This window comes from Mytilus trossulus, chromosome 1 (assembly GCF_036588685.1).
Source record: "Mytilus trossulus isolate FHL-02 chromosome 1, PNRI_Mtr1.1.1.hap1, whole genome shotgun sequence".
NCBI classification, from domain to species: domain Eukaryota; kingdom Metazoa; phylum Mollusca; class Bivalvia; order Mytilida; family Mytilidae; genus Mytilus; species Mytilus trossulus.
The window spans coordinates 91,058,945-91,081,366 of record NC_086373.1 but is presented as its reverse complement, the minus strand read 5'-3'; the positions used below and the strand labels follow the sequence as shown (position 1 = coordinate 91,081,366).

The window sequence follows — 22,422 nt, the reverse complement described above, 5'->3', positions numbered from 1 at the left end:
GTCATATCATGATTTTCCTTGAAAAAATGATAAATTACTTTTTGATAAAAAAAACATAGGTTTATTGGCCATAGGAAGTGCTCTTTATTCTGAGTACATGTGATAGAATGATGATGACGGAAGTCTTTAACAACCTTGACTGGCTATACAGCCCTCACACGGTGAGTGTAATAGAATCACTATATTTGGTACATAGATTCCTAGCAAGGTCTACATGTCTATTGGCAAAGGTTAACCTGACCTCGCCTTCATTTCATGGATCCCTGATGTGTTAAATTTTTGTTGTCCAGCCAGTTTCTCAAGATACTACAAGAAATAGATAAATTTTTGTTGTTGTATAGAATAACTGTCGGGTTTCATTATATGACCTTGACCTCAAGTTCATGGTTCATTAGTCAATGTAAAAAAAATTGTGGTTTTGTCAGTTTATCAAATACTATCAACTACCAGTAATAGGTCAACTATTATATGTCTGACTGGTTGGCTTCATCTGACCGTACCCTCAATTTTATGGTTGATTGGTAAATGTTTAGTTTTTGTGGTTTGAGCTATTTTGTTGATACCATAAACAATACCCATAAGAGCCACTATATTTTGTGTATGGAATGACTTCCACTGGCTCTCCCTTGACACCATTTGCAAGTATGGTCTTGAGGAAACGATGATAGTCCGTTGGAAGGGGACGATAAATGGCCGAACCGTGTTACCAGAGAGCCATATCTCTTGCACTTTAAAGACACCCTTGTAGATTTTGAAAAAGAGTAGGCTAATGCCGCTACAAGGCAGCACTCGCACCCGCAAAGTGGGAAATATAAGTTGAAAAACTTGATTCCCAATCCACTATAAATAAACATGTTTAAACTAATGGTTCACAGGATAGTGTTAAGTTTTTGTGGTTTGATCTATTTCATTGATACTATATATATGGCCACTGTATTTTGTCTTCTGTGTACAGGTCTGCATGACTGGCAGGTTTCATTTGCCCTTGACACCATTTGGATGGTTCACTGGATAGTGTTAAGTTTTTGTTGTTAGGTCTATTTTTTAAATCTATAAGGCAGCAACCATTTGATTTTCGTGGGGGGGGGGGGGGGGGGGGGGTATGTTTTTTTGGGAAAAGAAGTTTGTTTCCAGTTTTTGGAGAAAAAAATAATTTGTTTTGAATTTTGAAAAAAAAAATTGTTTGTTACACCCTCAGCTGCCACTATATGTAATGCTAAAATTGAAAGAAAAAAAATTGTTTTCGACGTGTCGCGTAAAAAATAGATGTTTTCGCCACAGGCGAAAAAAAAAGTTTGTACAAAAAAAAAAACCATAGCCCCCCTAGAAAATCAAATGGTTGCTGCCTAAGCGAAAAGGCCACTTTATTTTGTTATGAAATGATTGTAAGGTGTACAGGTCTATATGACGGGTTTCATAATTTCTAATTTCTTGTTTTTGTTGATGTCAGTTTGTATGTTTTTGGTGGGATTCGTGTTGATCAGTCTAAATAGGTATAGGAAGATGTGGTATGAGTGCCAATGAGACATCTCTCCATCCAAATAACAATTTATGAAAGTAAACCATAATAGGTCAAGGTGAGGCCTTCAAACTGAAGCCTTGGCTTACACTGAACAACAAGCTATAAAGGGCACCAAAATTGCAAGTGTAAAACCATTCAAACGGGAAAACCAAAGGTCTAATCTATATAAAAAACCGAGAAACAAGAAACATGTATAAATTACATAAACGAACGACAACTACTGTATCTCAGATTCCTGACTTAGGAAATAGTTTTCTTCATTGTGTTTTGAGTACTGTTGTTTGTACATTGTACTATGGTGTTTGTCTTTCTGCCATGGTGTTGTCAATTTCAACCTATGAGTATGAATGCTCTTTGGTATCTTTTGCCTCCCTTTTTAAGTTTCTGTAATAGACTTTATTGTTGCTTTGATGATGGATATATATGTAATTTGATGGTTTGATATATACCATATCATATCCAGAGAAGTGTTGAATTTTAAGACTTTTTGATCGATATAACCAACTTCATCACAAAATAAAACTAACTTCCAATGTAAGTGATTGTCATCACTAAGCAGCTTTGTGTAAGATTTGTGCTCACATCTTTATTTGGAAGGTTGTTATGCACTATGTTGCATACTATACTTGTTATAAGTAAAGAAGGCAGTAAGGTGACCTAGTTGTTAATTTCTGTCATTTGGTCTTGCATGGAGAGTTGTCTCATTGTCTCCATTACAGCTGACTGCTTTCATTAATTCGGGTGTTCTAATAGTGGTCTGGATAGGTCCATGGGACACATTTCGCATTTCATGATGATGAGATGCACGTTGAATTCGTGCCTCTACAAGGGTATTTTAGAGGTGCAAAGTTTTTGTGTCATAATCTGTTTGATGCAGTACCAATGCCACGACTTAACCCATGACAAAGAGAACAGGCAATAGGACGTTTGAATGCTGGACAACGACATGAGGTCATTGCAAATGCATTTAACTGCAACATTTACGTGAATGCCACAATGCAACAAAGAGTACAAATGACCGTCCAAGTACTCAACACTAATGGCGGACACACACACTACTGACTGTGATATGGGGGTGAAAAAATTTATCAATGAACAGTAAATGAACTGAAATGATGAGAATTTGTTAAATAACAAGGGTATTTATATGCCCATTCAATAAAAAATATAGCATTTATTCTTTCGTTATGTTTGCCTTAAATTTCTGTGATGTTTCTTTTGCGGTTCAGTATATATAAAGTCTCTAAAGTACTTATAAACATGATAAATGGGTAAACAGATTTTGCATTTTCTGAAGAAAAAAAATGTATGTATTTCCAAAATTTGTAAGCTTTTTGGTCATGAATGTTTGTCTCTAATATTTAATTAACTGTGCATTTGTATTCAGATATCGCAGATCAAATTTATTCGTTCATTGTGTAATCATACGTTTTTTGATTGAGTTAAGTCTGCCAATTGATATTTTATCGTATGTTTTTCTATGTTGTGATGTTATGCTATTGTTTCAGAAAAAGGAAGAAGGTTTGGATCCATTAAAACGTTTAATCCCGCTGCAAATGTTTGCACCTGTCCTAAGTCAGGAATCTGATGTACAGTAGTTGTCGTTTGTTTATGTAATATATCCGTGTTTCTCTTTTCTCGTTTTGTTTATATAGATTAGACCGTTGGTGTTCCCGTTTGAATGGTTTTACACTAGTAATTTTGGGGCCCTTTATAGCTTGTTGTTTCGGTGTGAGCCAATGCTCCGTGTTGAAGGCCGTACTTTAACCTATAATGGTTTACTTTTTAAATTGTTATTTGGATGGAGAGTTGTCTCATTGGCACTCACACCACATCTTCCTATATCTATTCATAGCTAATTTAATTTCTTTTTGTTGAAACATTCAATCATAGAAGTCTATCTATATAAAACATATTGAATTCATATTTGATATCCAGAAAAACGGCTACAGTTTAAATTTATGTATGCTGTATTCAATACGACTAGAATTACTTCAACAGAAACAATTTATTCAATTTTAAACATTCATAGATACTTAAATTTCAAAACGCTTGCACAACATATTCAGAGCATATAACAAATGGAATACATATATAAAACATTTTCACTGTATAATCACTAACACTATTAAAACTGTCATCATAAATGCTTCTGAATAATTTAGAAAAAGAAAAAAAAATATGTTTATTACATTATATACTTCTTTGTATTCTACTCATAAGGTTAAAAAAAACTACATGTCATATGGAAATGAGACTCTTGTTAAATAGTAACAATCACGAAAAGTGTTAAATATTGGATGGAAACTTGATAAACTACATGTACATACTATGATCTGAACCATTCCATTTTCTAGAATTCTTTAACTCTTATATTCAAATAATACTCTGTTTAAAGTACTTTATGTTAACAGGGAAGTGTATTACTTTCCATCCAGAATATACTACAAGGCAGGTTTGAATGAAATCTGTTTATTTGGATCTGTTGTACATTGTAGCACTGAAGATTGTTTGTAAGAGATATAACAAGTTAATAGGAAATAAGAGATATGTCAAGTTAATAGGAAAAAATACTCAATTTCAGTTCAGATTATCATGCCATTTTATAGATTTTTAAACGGAACAAGAGGCTCTCAAGAGCCTGAATCACTCACCTTAATTTTTTTGGTTCAATCTCTCATCAATGATTATTTTGGCTTTTCAATTTATTTAAATGTTCTTTGGATCACCCTATTTTCTTCAAAAGCAAAAAATAAATAAAAATCATTTTCTCCTATGTTCTATTTTAGTCATAGGAGCTATGTTTCTTGACATACAAGGAAATAAAATATAAAATTTATACTAGATACTCTGAAACTCATTTAGCCTAAGTTTGGCTAAAATTGATACAGCAGTTTCAAAGGAGAAGATTTTTTAAAGTTAGTCAAAAAGATGAACAAATTGTGAAAAAAGTCTTTAAAGGGCAATAACTCCTTAAGGGGTCAATTGACAATTTTGGTCAAATTGACTTATTTGTAGATCTTACTTTGCTTTACATTTTTGCTATTAACAGTTTATCTGTATCTATAATAATATTCAAGATAATAACCAAAAACTGCAAAATTTCTTTAAAATCATCAATTTAGGGGCATTATACCTGAAAAACCAGCTACCCATTTCGGCTGAAAATTTCAGGACAGGTAGACCTTGACCTAATAAATACTTTAACTTCTTGTCTTATTTGCTCTAAATACTGGAGTTTTTGAGATATAAGCCAAAAACTGCATTTTAACCTGTGTTCTTTTTTTAGCCATGATGGCCATGTTTTTTGACGAAATAAAAAAAAAAAAAAAAGTTTATTTTATACACCCTACTGATCATTCAGTTGAAGTTTGGTTGAATTTGGTTGAGTAGTTTTAGAGGAGAAGATTTTTTAAAGTTAGCAAATATGATAAACAAATTGTGAAAAATTGTCAATAAAGGACAATAACCCCTTAAAGGGTCAATTGACAATTTTGATCATATTAACTTATTTGTAGATCTTACTTTGCTGATCATTTTTGCTGTTTACAGTTTATCTTTATCTATAATAATATTCAAGATAATGACCAAAAACTGCAAAATTTCCTTAAAATTACCAATTAAGTGGCAGCAACCCAACAATGGGTTGTTTGATTCATCTGAAAATTTCAGGGCTGATAGATCTTTACCTAATGAACATTTTAACCCAGTCAGATTTGTTCTAAATGCTTTCGTTTTTGAGATATAAGCCAACAACTGCATTTGACCCCTATGTTCTATTTTTAGCAATGGCGACCATGTTTGTTGATAGATCAAAACTTCGGATACAATTTATAAAGTAGATACCATAAGGAACATTCAGTTAAAGTTTGGAAGTATTTGGCCTAGTGGTTTCAGAGGAGAAGATTCTTGAAATAGTTTACGACGACAGACGACGACGACGAACAACAACGGACGCCAAGTGATGGCATAAGCTCACATGGCTATGCCAGGTGAGTTAAAAAGGAGGGGGTATCAGCCCAAATTACCAACAACAAAAAAACAATAAATCCCTATTTTTAGAAAAATAAAGCATTCTCTCGAGCTCCCTGATCTAAAAAAAATTATTCAATATAGGTTTGAATCATTAAATCCCCCCGAAATAAAGATTTTAACCTGAAAAGTCTAGATAAGGGTCCTTCTAGATCTATACATGTACATTGTACCTCTAAAACAAATTTCTTTGATTTCACATATGAAATATTGTACACTGAAAGCCATTGCTTTCAGAATGTGATATTCTTATTAATCTTAAGTTATGCCAAAATCATGTAAACATTTTGAATGAATCAGTATGCACCAAAATCTTTTTTGACTTCTTGTCTGAAGACCAATATTTTTCAAGGAACAAAATGGAATGCCAATATTGATTATCAAGTACAGTCAAACTGGCACATAAAAGTTAACCATGGAAACAGAGAAAACTGACCTTATATAAGAGAGAGGTTCAAAATATATAATATAATATTCTACAACAAGACAAGAAGAATGTGACCACAGTGACTGTGCAGGACAAGTGAATTTTTAGCTGGTTTGACTACTGGTATGTCACAAAAAAAATTGGAATTAATATGTATAATAAATGTTTTAATAATCCCTCAAATATTGTTGTAAATTTGTAATATTAAAAAGGCTGAATAATATATATATGATAATTATGCAATTTAAAAGAGAAATTTCTTGCTGCTTTTTTATAATGACTGAATTTGAGCCATGATATCTGGTTTAAGAATAGAACTTGTAGCTCCTCCTCCTTGTGCTGCATGCACATCCTTCATTACAGATTCATCCCATACAAAATGCAACACAACTGCAGGACATAAACCAAGCTCAGCCATAGTTTTTGTCTCTTCTGTTAACTTACTGCCATTGCTGGTTTGTAAAATAAATGGCATCCAGTCATTCTCTAATGATGATCTTATAAAATCATACAAACAAGATAATTTTTCATTAGCTTTGAATATTCCTTGAATAAGAATACCATCTGGTAATCTAACTCGTACAAGAGTGAAACGATATTTACGTAGTTCCTTCATTTCATCCCTTTCACGCATTGCCTTGGTACGTAGCATGCCCAGTTTTTCGACAGCTTCTTGCCTTCTTTGTTGTTCTTTTTTAAGCTCTTCTGGATTTATAGCGTAAAATTCTTCAGGAATGTCAAATTTGGATGAACCCGAAGATTGATGAAAAACTTTTAAAGCACGATCAAGTTGACATTGTATTGGTTCAGCTGCACTTAAAACTTCTTTTATTCCATTAAGCCTCTCAACATTCTCTGCAATTTCCCCCGACATTACATAGAAGTTTTCTTCTTTATCTTCAAATGGTAGCTGTTTAATTTCAAATCCACAAGCTTGTAAGAATTCATCTGTTCCATTTAACTGAGATACCCTTTCTTTAAATGCTTTATTTGACATCCTTATTTTTCTATATTTTTCTTCACCAGGATTATTTGTTATATTGTCTAAATATTTAATTAAAGTTTCTACACAGATTTTTACTTTTTCTTTGTCTTTATTTAAAGTTTGAATCATAACTGCAGAGGACATTTCTGGTTCTTCAGCAAGCTGAGTAAGAAGGAATTCATGAATATAAGCATCTATTTCGTCCTTTGGAAGTACTGCTGGCCCAATATCGGGACAGGTATATAAAACATGACGTATCACAGGAGAATGATCTTTTTCTATTTCAACTGGTCCTTGCATGGCTTGGGCTTGTGATATCATTTTTTCTGTGGCCTTTTTTTCTGCCTCCATCTCTCTTCTCATTCTAGCTTTCATTGACATAATGTTTTCATCTGTTAAAAAACAATAACTTATAATGCTATTAAAATACATTACTGAACAGTCCTTCATTAAGTTCAATAAGGCAAACTAATCTTGTCGCATGAAGACATCTATAGAAATATGACTCTACTTAAACTGCATTTCCTGTACTGTTTTTTATTGTACAAAATTGTATATGTTCTTTAGAAAATCTATTGTTAGTCCACTGTTTGTCTGCAGATAAAGATTGAAAAGGGAAGGTGTGACATAATTCTAAGGTTGCTACATGTACATACATTTTTTTTTTTTTTTAAATGCCTTTCTAATGCCCATGTATTTTTTCTTATGTTAGGAAATTTTTGTATTGATTGCAGAATCATGTTTAAGACAATTTCTATTTAATTTATTTACAACTTTTTATATTTATAAACTTTTGATGATTTATACCTTTCTAAGGATTATAAAAATCAGGCACATGTATACCTGTTTTTTTGTTAAACTGTATGTTACCCTCTAGATGTCTTATTGATATTTTTTTGGTGTCATTAACCCCACATATTTTGGGGAGCATTTTGGGCATGTCTCTAATAAAACTGTTAACCCTTTCCTCCAAGGATCTTTTTTTATATTCTTGATTAGCATAGGACTTTTTCAATAAAAAAAAAATCATCAGTTTTAAAGTATTGATGCATTGCAAAAACGAATATTTCATCAATGAAATTCCAGTCAGATATATCCTTTTTATATTAGATACAAATTTTATTAAATTTGATACAGATTTTTAGTTGGTAAGACGTTTCAACTGAGGTACTACACAAACATCGAAAGGTGTTGTTATGGAGGAAAGGGTTTAACTACAATCATGACAATGGTTTATTTCTCTGATATCATATACATGTACATGTACAAAAAAATATTTGCCATGTTGAAGTTCCCCATATTATTTCTTTTTCATATATTAACAAAAGCTGATTGAATCTAATCACAAAATGTAGGAATGGTAAATTATAAAACAAATAGGTAAACCAATCATTACCTTGTTTAGATTGTTTCTCTTTCTGTTCCATTCTTGCCAGTGCTGCAGCCGCTGCCCGTTTCTTCTCCTCTGACACAGCAGCATCTCCCCTGGGAGAAATTGATGGTTGACTACTGGTTCCTGGTTGTGGTATAGGTCTGTGTATGGGAGGGGGTCTTTGTGCGGGCTCATCTAATTTATGTCCCTCACCGTACTTTTTAAACTTAAAGTCCATCTTCTTCTTCTGAAAAAACTTCTTTATTGCCGACATCTTGGTGTTTGGCTTTATTCCCTTTTTAAGTGTAGGTCAGGCCTTACTGTAGTCCCAAATAAATCTGTTTAAAATAATGATGATAAAATTACAGTATAATTTGCAATAATCACAATAAACCAAAATTTATTGATATTTACAAATGAAGTCCATTTCTTTTGCATGTTTAGCCTGGCATGACTTTTGATTCCAAATATACCCCCCCCCCCCCCCCCCCCCCCCAAAAAAAAAAGTTTGAATATAATGTGATTAAATAAATAATTATTACCCCAATATACTCAAATAAAAAGTTTCAATATTATACAATTTTCATGTAATTGGCTCAACATTTACAATTAGGCCATAATAAATAATAGGTTTGTGTGCCCAAAGCTGCCTTCTCAAATTCTTTTATTGTCCTGATTTAAAGAAGTTTTTTTTTAATCAAATAGGCATGAAGACTAATAAACATCTGATACTTCAATTCCTTTTTTTGAAAAAAGAAAAGAAAATGCCTTCCTTCCTACCCACTGTCTCAACCTTTGAGTAGGGTTTGGGCACACCAAAATATTTTCAAGTGTGGCCTTAATTTTGTATATATATATATACATGTATTTCAAATGTTTCTATCTTTCACTAAGTTAGGACACTGGTCAGCTTAACATGAATAAACAATGAAACTGTGAAGAAACTGTTTGTTTGGGTCTATAGGGGGTAAAAAGAAGCATCCTTAATAGGAGCCTGTTGCTCAGTGGTTGTCATATGTTGATGTGATTCATAGGTACATTGTATTTCTTGTTCCTAGTTTTTTTTATAGATTAGACCATTGGTATTCTTGTTTCAATTGTTTTATACATGTATATATGCTTGTAATTTTGGTGCCGTTTACAGCTTGCTATTCGGTGTGATGGATAGACAGCTGTCTCATTGGCACTCATACAACATCTTTTTTTTATGTTAAATTTATATATAACTGTGAAAATGATTTCTCCATTGTATGCTGAATATTCATTTTTTTTCTCAAGTTTCATTGATCTGTAGACATCAAATTTCTATCTTGTAGTGTTATAGTTTATAGTTAACATATTGAAAGTTGCATATCTCAGTGTTCTCCCCAGAATTTTCAAATAGCACTGTGGAAATTAACCAAGCACTCAGGTTTTCAAAAAGTAATCTAGTGGATGCAAGACTGGTTATGTGTCTAATATTGTTGTAATGTTATAGATAAGGTCACATGTGTCTACAATGAACTATTAATCAATTGAAGCAAGCACCTGTCACATGACTTTCAGGTACTTTTTAAGTTTTTAGTGCCTGAGAATAAAATGTACTTTCATTTTGACAATAAAAAAACATATAGTGGTCGCTAGTTGCATCTGATTTAAAAAAGATATGAAAGTACTTATATGATATTAATGAAGAGAGCAATTAATTTCCTGGGAACAATTTCATTATTACATATTACATAATTTAAGTAATATCCAGGCTCATGACTTTATTAATAAGTCCCTGTTTACAATTTAATCAAATGCGGGACAAGCACGAGAAATAAGGAGTACCGACACAATACACGAAAAATAAATAAGGGGAAACACTGAGAATGCACATTGAACCAAACAGGAGAAAACGAGAAATAAAACATCAAAACAGGCAAACACATGAAATAAAAAGGACAAAGTTGTTGCATGAAAATAACCATTTTAATACCACCCTCGGATATAAATTAGGAATATAGAGAGTCTTTTTTTGTTACTTACTAACCCTGTCTTAAAAACTTTTCACAAATGTGCTGCCCATACAATGACCATGCAATCTTTATAAGGATAATGTTGACCAATAACCAGGCTAATAAAAAGAGCAGTATGGTGCTTTGCACATCTCCAACATCAATTTTTAACCAGGATAGAATTTCGATTTTCACTTGCTGAAACACTGAACCGATATAGTCTGACGTAACTGTATCTGTAAAATATGAATAGAATGTTTGGTCACTCATCACATGACAATTGTTAACAATTATGCTACTGGCAAATAGCAAACTATTTATGACTGTGACAGTGTTTGCAAATCGAAACCGGTGTCAGGGGAAAATGGATCCGGAATTTTTTAACCGGAAGATCTTTTACAAGTTAATTCTCTAATAAAAAGTGTTCTGAATGGGAAAATGTCTTGCAAACAGAACAATTTTGAACATTTTATTTTTAATTTAACCTGATCAACCGTTCTATATGTTGTTGCAATCGTTAAACAACTATCGGAAAATCGGAAAATGCAGCTCAAAACCGCATCCACACTGACTTCCGGGATAAACAATGACGTATAAATGCCAAATGAAAACAGAAAAAAATATTCAACTATGAACATATCTAATATGCCAGCAATCTCGATGTGCTTCTTATTTTTCAGTTAAGGAATGATGCATTCTTCAAAACAGATATGGCTAATATACTTTTTTTTTGTTTATGTTACTGCTTGCATGGGAACCTTTGTAAAGCCAAAGCCAGCTGCTAATGTAAATGAACCACAGCAAATCCACATTGGCTTTGGTCAGCGATTAACTGACATCATTATTTTATGGTCGACTAAAAACAATGATTCGTCAGTCGCAGAATATTATACAGGAAACACAAATTCAAAGGTATTCCAAAAGTATTTGTATTATACATGTAGTTATCTTTTTTATAGTCATTCCGTACTGAGACTACTATAGTAGTCTCAGTTCCGTACCAATAAAAGAGGGTGGTAATGGGGGTATCTCCATGACAAATCACAGTAAAAATTCTTGCTAAATGATGTTAACGGTAATGTTTGATGCATGACGACAAAATGTACACTTTGTATTCTGTATTCTGTAGGTGTCGCTGTTGACACTGGATTGTCTCCCTTGTAATTTTTGAAATCTCGCGTGTATATATATATATCACTCTGGTAAACCACTCACTTGTACTTTAAAATATATAATTTTAGGTGGCAACTGCGCTTAACATCATTGACAAAATTTAAAAATATATACATTTATTAATTAAGGGGAAAAAATATTTAAAAATAAAAAAATAATATTTCATTAATCAAAACGGCGCGACTCGCAAATAAAGTCACCCAACAAACGCATTAGTGTTTCATTAGAGACGGAGACATTGTCGTTTTTTTCCATTGACAATAAAAGTTCCAAATCAATATGCAACGATCCTGTGTTAAAGTATATCTCATGTATAAGTTTTTGTCTTGCCTCTTCATAGTTTTCACAAAATAATAAATAATGTTCCACAGTTTCTAATTGACCACAATCACACTTGGTGTCTATATTTTGATTGATTTTGTTTAGGTAATTTTTTAAATAATATCCGGATCTTAAATTTCTAATAATTTTTGCTGTTTTATGATCTGGATAATCAAATGTTGATTTATTGCTGACATTCTGATGAAAATTGTAATAAAATCTTCCTGTATCACTGTTATCCCATCTATATTGCCACTTTTTATTTACTAAAATTCTTGCTGCTGTTTTAATATCTTGTTTAGTTACTGTAATATGAGCTTCTTTTGGAATTTGATTTGCTTCTTTGGCTGCCTCTTTAGCTAGTTTATCAGCTATTTCATTTCCTATAACATCTGCATGTCCTGGGGTCCAATCAAAATTAATTTTTATACCATGATGTTTTTGTATTGATTTAATAAGTGAGATAATTTCATGTGAAGTGGATCTGTGATTTACGATTTTCCAATTTAAAGTTAAAATTCCTATGGCTGACTGAATGTCCGAAAATATTTTTACTTCTTCTATAATGGTTTTATTTTCAATTCTGCTAACATAATCTAATACCAATTTTATTGCAACAAGCTCTGCCAAAAGAATTGATCCCCTTTTTGAAACGGGTTGTTTCAGTTCAATTTATTTTGGAAAATTACAATTGCACCTGCTCCACAAGGTCCTGGGTTGGATTGGCAAGAACCGTCTGTAAAAGCAACAACTGTTGATGGAGATACTGTGTTAAGTTTGTTTACTATTAAATTTTTTCCTGAGATTTCTTGTTCTTTTGTTCTATTTTTTGAGGAACCAAGAGTACACTTTCTTTTCAACGACAAGAAAATTGACTGATTTTGACAAATCACTTTAAATTTCCCCCCAAAATGAAGGGAACGATAATTATTTGACCTCTAACATTAAAGATAAGGATAGTTTGATGAATCACGGTAAAAATATAATCAATTTGATGCGAACGTTATGGTAGCTGAAAATGACCGTTTGGCACCTGACGGTAAAAGGCATTAGTACTCTCTGGCCTCATGAAACTAAAAGGCCTTATTATTTGGTCATATACATGTATGTCAAGAAATAAGTGCTAAATATTTTAGGGTACCAGGTCTGTTCTCAAAGCACACCCACATCCTACACATTGGCTCCCAACATATTTGTACCTTGTGTCCTTTTCAACCTTTGCATTCTACACTTTTCAAGAATTCTAGTTAAATCGGCATCTGGTAAAATTGGCAGATACATGTATGGTAGCAATACAGAGTTAGAAGTTTAGTTTCGTATTATGGCCTCTTTGAATTTTTTAAGTATGAAAATTTTTGTACAATAAAATTGATTTTTAGATAATTGTAGAATAATATAGCCTTCTTAGTGGGTTTATATGAACATTTATATTATTTTTAACATGTTTTATTAGGCCATTTATATGATTGACAGTCCATATTTTCCTATCCGTACCGTCCATAAATTATTGTAGTGTTTATCAACAAAGATTTTGCGCTTAATCTTTTCAATTCAATTTTATGGAAAAATGAGCAGAAATGTATATGATTTTTTTGGACCACTTGATAGATATAAACCTATGGATTCAGGAAAGGTATCACTGTAATTGATTAAAATTTTCCTTTAGACCAAATTTTGGAGAATTTTGTGACATGTACAAACAAATTTTAGTTCTTTCCTGTTCCCTAAGTCATGTAAGTGATTCAATTTTAAAATGTTTCTAATATGAATATGGAATAAGTTGTAGACACTATTTTTGGTTTACTAGTAAATCCTGCAATAGTTTATCAAATGCCAATTATCGATTTTAGCATTTGCAATACAAAACATGCAAAAGGTTTTGAAATATACTAACATATAATCAGATTTGTTGGTAACATAAAAGAATCCAGTAACAGGACAACGCTAACAGGTCAGAGTTGGTAACAGAAAAAAAAAATTTCCACAAAAGGTTATCAGGTTATAGTTTAAGAAAAATACATCATTTCATATTGGTCACAAGATAACAAGATAACAGCAAACAATGTCATTTATTCTTTAAAACTGTATTTGCAAGATGAAAAATCTACCTAGGTACATGTTAAGAAAATTCTTAAATAAATTGATAAAATGTTCTCTGCTGTTATCAAAAGCAAAAAACCTATTGATTTTTTTCATTCAATATATATACTGTATATTATTTTGAAATTTATTTGATAGGCTGATGATAACTTGTCTTATATTAAATAAAATGGTTGGCATATAGTAGATTAACCTTTTGATTCATCAGTGAAATTGTCTTTAAAATCCTTCCTGTTGCTGATTATGGTTATGCTGTTACTTTTTATCAGGTAACATGACAGAACATAACAGAAAGGAATTATGCAGTACATTTTGTTCATTTACTCCAATTGTGTAGAAGTTTATTTCAATGATCTACCATGTCTACATATCAATTTGATAAGATACTATAAAAACACATGTATTGTTATACATGTTATAGTGCTGACAATGAAATATTCTCAAACATGACAAAAAGGCTGTAACAGGAGGGAACAACAAAATTATTTTTCTCAAAATTCTGATCTTTGGGGAGTTAAGATTTTTCAAACTGGCTGCTATTCACCTAAACATATGGAGTCATACATTTTTTTTACATTCAGGAAATGATGCTTTTCACATTGCATTACAAGAAATAATTTTTGGTCTTTCAAACGTGTCCTCAGGTGGAAAAAACTCAGCGGTTACAGGAGGGAAATTACCCCTGGGGACAACATTTAAAAGTCCCTTAAAAATGCTAAATGTTCTTAGATGCTTTAGTTATAACAAAATCAGACCAGTAATGGAGATTTTTTTTTATATAACATGTATAATCTATCAGATTTGTGAAAATCAGAAGGCTGTTTACATATTATTTAGATATCTTTGAATGATTTAATAAATTTCAGAAAAAAATAGGGGACAACATCATGAACATGATTTTTTTGGGGGTTGGCCATTTAAATTATGATATTTTATTAGAAAAAGTATTAAAAAGAATGTTTAATTCGGTGCAGTTGGTATATTATATACTCTAGTTAAGGCCGTAGTTTTTTAATTTTTAGTTTTACGAACCCTCCTACCCTAATTTTTGCCAAATAGGAAAAAAAATAAAATTAAAAATGTTGATTTTTATTTTTTTTTCTCCTCCGACCCAGTGTTTTTCATGCAAAAATAGATAAATTATAGTTCATAACTGCATGAATTAAAGAATCTAAATTTATGCTCTTGGTGATATAGTAAGTTGTTGCACATTGATTTTCAATTCAAACCTTGTCAAGAAAAAAAAATAGTTGTTACACTAGTAGAAAATCTCCTGGTGAAATAAAAAAAAAATTTTGATATTAACGGTTGGTATTAAAAAAAAATTCAGCAGCAGGATTTTTTTTTTTTTTTCGTCCTCCTATTCATTGGTTTTGTCAAAAAATTTTGTAAAACTAAAAATATAATAACTATGGCCTAATACTGAAACTTAAGATTTTCGAAAAAAGATACCTGAATAAAAAAATAGTTGCTGATGAAAGACAGGACATGGGAATTAGACTTTTTCAGATAGTGTCTCATTTACATTTTTGGGCGGTTTTTGTATATCTTTTTTTTTCGTTCAAGTTTACATTTTGTATGTGTAGTCAAGGTATTTGGATATTTTTTATGAATATTTTAATTAGGGTGGTAAATGGGGGCTCTGAACACGGAAACACATGAAATAAAAATCGCTAAAACGTTGCACAGTGATGATGCATGATGCCAGTCCACCAAGTTATTCCTTCAATTTTTAAAACATGTTCAATTTCATGGAATCCTTGGTGAAGTGATTGAATCTGATAGGTAAGATAGAAATAGGTACATATATAGGAAAGGATTTCTGCAATATTCTTACCAGCACACGTTTTCATTTCTCATTTCAGGCTATTAAAGGGGAGACAATCCATTTTGAAGGAAATCCATTAGGATGTCAATACCTACACAGAGTATATATATCAAATCTAAATCCTGGTAAAAAGTACTTCTACAAAGTTTTTGGACAGGATTCAGATTCTACAAGCAGTCAATATAGCTTTACCATTCCAGATGTGACGAAACCTCTGACATACATGATTTATGGAGATCTTGGTTTACTTTCAGCAAACCTTCAGTTTCTGAAACATGAAGTTATTCTTGATCCACAAAAATATAGTGCTATCTTTCATATTGGAGACATTGCCTATGATCTTGGTAGTGATGGAGGGAGAAGGGGGGATAAATTCCTAAATGCAATTCAACCAATGGCAGCTCATGTGCCATACATGACCATTCCAGGAGATCATGAATTGTTTCCTGGAAGTAAAGACCATTATAGATTTAGGTTTTCAACTCCTAATGCTGGTTGGCCAATGCCAATGTACCAGTTATGGTATAGCTTAGATGCCGGCCTGATACATTTTGTCTGCATTTCTACTGAAGTGTTTTTCCAAGATAAAGATAATATTGATAGACAAATGAAATGGCTTGAAGAAGACCTGGAAGCAGTAAATGAGGATCGGAGTAAGCATCCATGGATAATCGTTTTGGGACATAGACCTATGTATTGTAGTGTTAATGATGACAGTGAAGATTGTCGGAAGACTGATTCTGTTGTCAGAACGAGGCTTGAGGATGTATTTTACAAGTACGGTGTTGATCTCTTTATAAGTGGACATCAGCACTTATATGAGAGAACTTATCCTGTGTACAAAAATAAAGTTCTGGCCTTCAGTAATAGGAATCCAAGAGCCACAATTCATTTCATTGTTGGTTCTCTTGGGAACCAGTATTTGACTGAATTTAGCTCTAAGCCAGGTGGACCTTGGTCAGCCAATGTTGTTTCAGCAATGGAGATGGAAATCTATGGTAAAGTGAAAGCTTTTAATGACACCCATTTATTCTGGACTGCTAATAAAGCTATGGACAATGGTGTGGTGGACAAAGCATGGATAATACAGAATCAACATGGGTCTTTTGATCAGGTCGTCATTCCAGATCCACTCGGTGCTGCAGGAAAACAATGGAGGAAACACAATCAAGAAGATGATAATACTTTTATCAATTTGAATTTCTTCTATGTTGATAAAGACGATTACAACACAAGAGTGACAGTACTAATGTTTACTTTTATTTTTCTTATCTTTGGCATTTGCTTTCGAAAGAAAATCTTAAACAGTTTCAGATATTGTTGTATTAATCATGATAAATGTAAAAATGGCCAGCTCATTCCAATGTAGATTTATTTTCATGGCTTACTAAAATCTATTAGTTTGTAAATAATGAAAATGTAAAAAATATTAATATATAATATGCAGCTAAATATATATAGATCTGAAACATGTGCTATGAAACCTAGATTTGAAACCAACATTTTGGTACTAATGCACATGCCAAAACATTTGGAACAACTGGACTCTGTTTAATAATAAATGTTCAGTGTATGAATAAATGCAGAACATGATTCAACAACATATTTTACTATATTTGAAGATTAACTATTACAATCTTGTTTACTTGTAACTTTGAAACATTGTATAAATTCTTATGTTTTTATCTCGTACAGTTGTCTAGAGTTATCTCCCATATGATATGTATATTTTTTTCTTCTTTTTATTTTATCATGTTTATTGTCAATATACATTGTAGTTTGATAAAACATGTAGGGTTAGCCCAAAAGATACAGTATTCAACAATAGACAGTATCTATATGAAATGTCATACTCTTCTCCTGTTTCTAATATAATATTTGTGAATCAATAAAACAGAAACACTAAATTCTCTAAATAACAAAAAATCAAACATTGACATGATTTCAATATGGTACAAGTACATTAATTAGGAACCAATTTTATTATAGAATTATCACATTGATGAGCATTTTTTTATATAAAAATATACATTTTATTTTGATTTAATGGTAGCATTATTACATTTTTGTACTTCATGGAAGTTCATGGTGTCATGATTCGTGTATAACTATTAGATAATTTTTTTTTACAGATCTGACTGGTCATTAAATGTTGGATTAGAATTCATTCATTTAATTTATTATCATCATTTTGTGGCATTGCATTTTATATCAATCATGTTCATAATTTTCTTGATGACTATTTTATTTAAATTATCATTTGGGATTAATGTCAATTTCATCATCCATATGTGCATATACATAAATGGTGTTTTAAAGGAGTTTTCCTTCAAATATTTTGTTGTAAATATGGGAAAAAACTTTATTTTTTATTACTTAATATTCTTTGAACTTTGCCTGTTAACTCAGATACTTTGATAGACATGATAGAAAGGAAGAAACTGTAGACATTGTAGTCAAAATCGAATCTAACGTTTTTTACAGTTTCATGCATGTTATTGCATATTTCAAGTGTAAGGCATTTGTAATTTATTTTTGAAACTATTTTCCCAACAAAGATCTAGAATGAACACCAATTTAGATAACATTTTTTTTTGTTGATGACAAATTAAAGTTCATTTCCAACCTTCAGTGTCATAATTTTTATAAAAATTAAATGTTGAGGTAGAAAAATTGCATACCTATGTTTAAAAATATAAATATAACACTGGTAATTTTTTAGTAAAATAATAATGAAAATGATGGTGTTAAATTAAATTCTTGTGTTGTCTGGTTTTTTTTTATAAACATCTATATTACTTAAATTATGAGGTCCAATTTGTCAGCTGTCATCACGTAAAAACGATGAATCAAAGAATTCAACTTTATATATAACTAATATAGTACAAAGGTGTAGATTGAAAATTACACCACTCCAGGCCCTTTTGTTTTCCACGTAATTAATATTGCCAATAATTAAGAAGTTCTGGGTCGAGTTCGATGCCGATACCAATACCAATAGTATATTCACCTGTTACCGATTACCTTATCTGTAAGTTCCGCATCTGACAGGCGCACAACCAAACGGTGTATTCAGGATTAATATGCTATATAGTATTACACGGGTGATAATCACAGGGTTGACACTACTTAATTGTTAAATTATTACCTATTGTAGTATTTTAATCAGTTAGACTTTCTAAGATAACAATACGAATACTAAAAATCTGGACTAAAAATAAGGCGTATATAGGTATAGTTTTCAATTTGTTAACGGACATGACGTAAAACAGCGAATCAAAGAATTCAACTTTGTTTATAACTAATATAGGACAATGCTGTTGATTATAAAATACTCCATTCCAGGACCTTTTGTTTTCCAAATAATTAATATTACCAATAATTGATAAGTTCCAGTTCGACGGGTTCAAACAGAAAGATTTGAAAGCAGAGAAAACTGTGTATCTTATAATTGGCATGACTTTATCAAATGACAATACTATAGTTATATACTTTAATTAAGTCACGGACCCCCGATATCACGGGTGTGTTCTAGTATGATATAAGATTGTACCTTGGTTTCTTTTTGGATTGAACACAAAGTAATATTTTTGGCCAAAACAAGTTATCTAAATCAAAGTTGTAATCGTTGTCTCTATAAAATGTCTTCCATCTTATGGATGATTATACTGTAAATATGCATTTTCAATCAGATGACAAAGTATTTGGTAAACATTTTCATATATAACTTTCATATATAACTAATTTATATAACAGAACTACAATTATTTTATTCTAGATCAAAATGTTATTTACTGGTAATTTTATAAGTCTTGAGATTTTTTTGCCTGATATTTTTACAAATGAAATATTTAGTAGACAAAACTAAATTTATGATTCGCTTCAATCATGTTAATTGATTGGAGTTTATAGAAATCAGTGCTATTTCTTCATTAATGTCATTGTATAATTGTTAGCTATGCCTATATTGATGATTGTATCTGTATAATTGGATGTATTTACATTTGTTTATGTACATTTTATTGAAATTTATATGGAGTATTTGTATTTTTTATGAGATTTTGAATTTTGTTAATTGATAATTTGTCTGGTGTAGTACACTGCCATTAAACACTATACATGGAAGTCTAATCTTTTTACTTCTCTGTGATGATATCAGTATTTGAAAATATTTTTTTTTATTTTTAATTAGACAAATATAAAAAACAGACACTCTATCAGAAAAGTGCCATTTGGCTGATTGTAACTTCACTTGACAAACAGGAATTATGTGCCATAATGTGATAACATTAATCCTGTCTTATTATAAAATTAGGAGAAATGTTATGAGATATCTATCCAATAGAGTCAAAATGAAGCAGATTTTAGGAACTTTAGGTCACCTCATACAGTCCTCAGTTATGAGCAAAAATACCCATGACAAAATGTGAAAGAATTCAAATAAATAAATCAGTAGACTGGTTTATGACAAATCAATTAGATAAAAACAAATAGGACAGACAGCATGATTGCAGTATTCTTATGCTTTTTAATTTATTACCAAAAATTACTGAAATATAAGCAACTTACAAAATTTCTTTGGTCAAAATAATGATTGATTGATTGTTGCTTGCTAAACATCCAGTGGCAATTATTTCATAGATATAGGAAGATGTGGTGTGATTGCCTACGAGACAACTCTTCATCCAAATAGCAGTTTAATAAAAGTAAACCATTATAGGTCAATGTATGGCCTTCAACACAGAGCCTTGGCTCACACAGAACAACAAGCTATAAAGGGCCCCAAAATTACTAGTGTAAAACCATTCAAACGGGAAAACCAACAGTCTAATGCATATTTCTGACATTTGACCAATATTAATAGACCAGAAAGAAATCATTAATGTTACACAAAGTAATGAATACTTTTGTTTGTTGGTGCTTTACACAACTGCCGTCACTATTGGCTATATTGTGACAGTTAGTTTAAAAAAAAAAAAAATTAAAAAGAATCTTATGGGTAATACTAATATGTAAATGAGACAGCAATCCAACAACATGAAAAACAAAATACAATTAGAGAACCAAAATACAATTAGAGAACCAAAATACAATTAGAGAACCAAAATACCATTAGAGGTGAATTATACAGTCTACAACAGTAGATAGTTGTCTATACATTTCTAGATCCTAAAAGGTCTTGGTTAAAAATAAAGAAGTGAAATACTTTTAACAGAGATTATCAAAGCGCTGCCACAAGGTTTAAATAATGCAATTCCCACAAAAAATTACATATGACAGAGTTGAAATATTTTTTGAGATCTTTATGCTCTCTATACTTAGTCAGGAGCCTGCAATTCAGTTGTTGTCGTTTGTTTTTGTGTTATAGCTGACTTTGTAGTATGGTTTTCGCATTGTTGAAGGTTGTACAGTGATATACATTCTACAGTTGTTAATTTCTGTGTCATTTTGGTCTCTTGTGAAGAGTTGTCTCATTGGCAATCATACCACAACTTTTTTATATTAGCTCACATGGTCATTCCATAAATCAGGATGTTAGGGATGACATCAAAAGTTCAATGTAGAATAAAAAAAAACTTAATTCACATAGTATTTTAACTGACCCCCATATCCTCCCTCTTAACTTAATTAAGTGAAAATTGATTGACCAATAAGGACATATATAAAATCGATGTCAATTAAACAAAACTTGCAGCAATTTTGACCCCCACCCCAAACAATTTGAATTAAGGTTTTTTTGCTTCATTGGTTTTTTGATGTCGTTCCTTAAGCAACCCACAATCAATCAATCAATTACTCTACCAACCAACATGTTTGCTGTTGCTAAAAGTAAAACATATAAGGACAAGTCTATTCTCACCTTTTATTTTAAAGAATCAAAACACTTAAAAGTAAATATGGCCATATAAAAGTAATCAGCAGGTCAAAGTATTTCCCAAAAGTTCAAAACCCATTTAGAATTATTGGCCCATGTAAGATTTTGGCCAAGTTGACAAAATCCTTAACCAGCTATGGGGTTATGGAACTTAGGTGGGCTAGTATAAGTGGGAGTCTAATTTGTAAAGATCCATGAAACTTCATAGAAAGATTGCACATACGCTGAAGTTATGAACCTGTTATCAAATTGTTAAACGTCTCATTTTGCCAGACTCAAGTAAGCTCATTTTTCAAATATTCAAATTTCCGTATAGATCATTCTCCATTGCTGAAATATACAAATAAAGCAGCTTCAGCAAATCTAACATTGGATAAAATTAGTCAGCAGGTCAAGATTTGTCTCCAGAACAATTTTCAGACCATAATAAGTTTTTGGCCTTTTTAAAAAAAAAAAATGTAATTGGTTTACGTAATTAGCCATTTTTTGATATTTTTTTCATAACATATAACAGGTAGAGTGAAATTTAAAACAGTAAACATTACTTAGATATGTTTAAAAAAAAAGGTTAAAATTCGTCAAATGATCAGATAGGAGTGTATTGCCTTATTGCTAAGATAATCTGTTATATGTCGCTAAATTGCAAGCCTTTTTTTTGCACTGAAATCCTTAGTATCTTATTACTTTCATACGACCGCAAAACATTTTGGCGTTGTATACTGCTTTCATGTCGTCGTCGCCCAGACGCATTTAGCTTCCAGACAATAACCAGAAGGTTCAATACCACTTAAGGAAGGTTGGGATTGAT

At 31.5% G+C, this 22,422-nt stretch overlaps 2 protein-coding genes across 3 annotated transcripts; one reads left to right on the top strand and one right to left on the bottom strand.

Moving 5' to 3' along the window:
• Positions 1-3,706: 3,706 nt before the first annotated feature.
• On the bottom strand, positions 3,707-10,692 carry LOC134690383 (UBX domain-containing protein 6-like). Of its 2 annotated transcripts, none has more exons than XM_063550367.1 (3): positions 10,349-10,692; positions 8,363-8,676; positions 3,707-7,358 (listed from the first exon to the last, which is right to left on the bottom strand). In XM_063550367.1, the coding sequence occupies exons 2-3, from the start codon at positions 8,610-8,612 to the stop codon at positions 6,253-6,255; spliced, it is 1,356 nt and encodes a 451-aa protein (XP_063406437.1). In that variant the 5' UTR covers positions 8,613-8,676; positions 10,349-10,692; the 3' UTR covers positions 3,707-6,252. The 2 variants fall into 2 exon arrangements, with proteins under 2 accessions (XP_063406437.1, XP_063406431.1); XM_063550361.1 differs by having other exon boundaries at positions 10,353-10,692.
• A 52-nt stretch (positions 10,693-10,744) lies between these two features.
• LOC134690375 (acid phosphatase type 7-like) lies at positions 10,745-19,860 on the top strand. The gene is made up of 2 exons (XM_063550350.1): positions 10,745-11,229; positions 15,777-19,860. Exons 1-2 carry the CDS (start codon positions 11,005-11,007, stop codon positions 17,106-17,108), a joined length of 1,557 nt encoding a protein of 518 aa, XP_063406420.1. The 5' UTR covers positions 10,745-11,004; the 3' UTR covers positions 17,109-19,860.
• Positions 19,861-22,422: the final 2,562 nt, after the last annotated feature.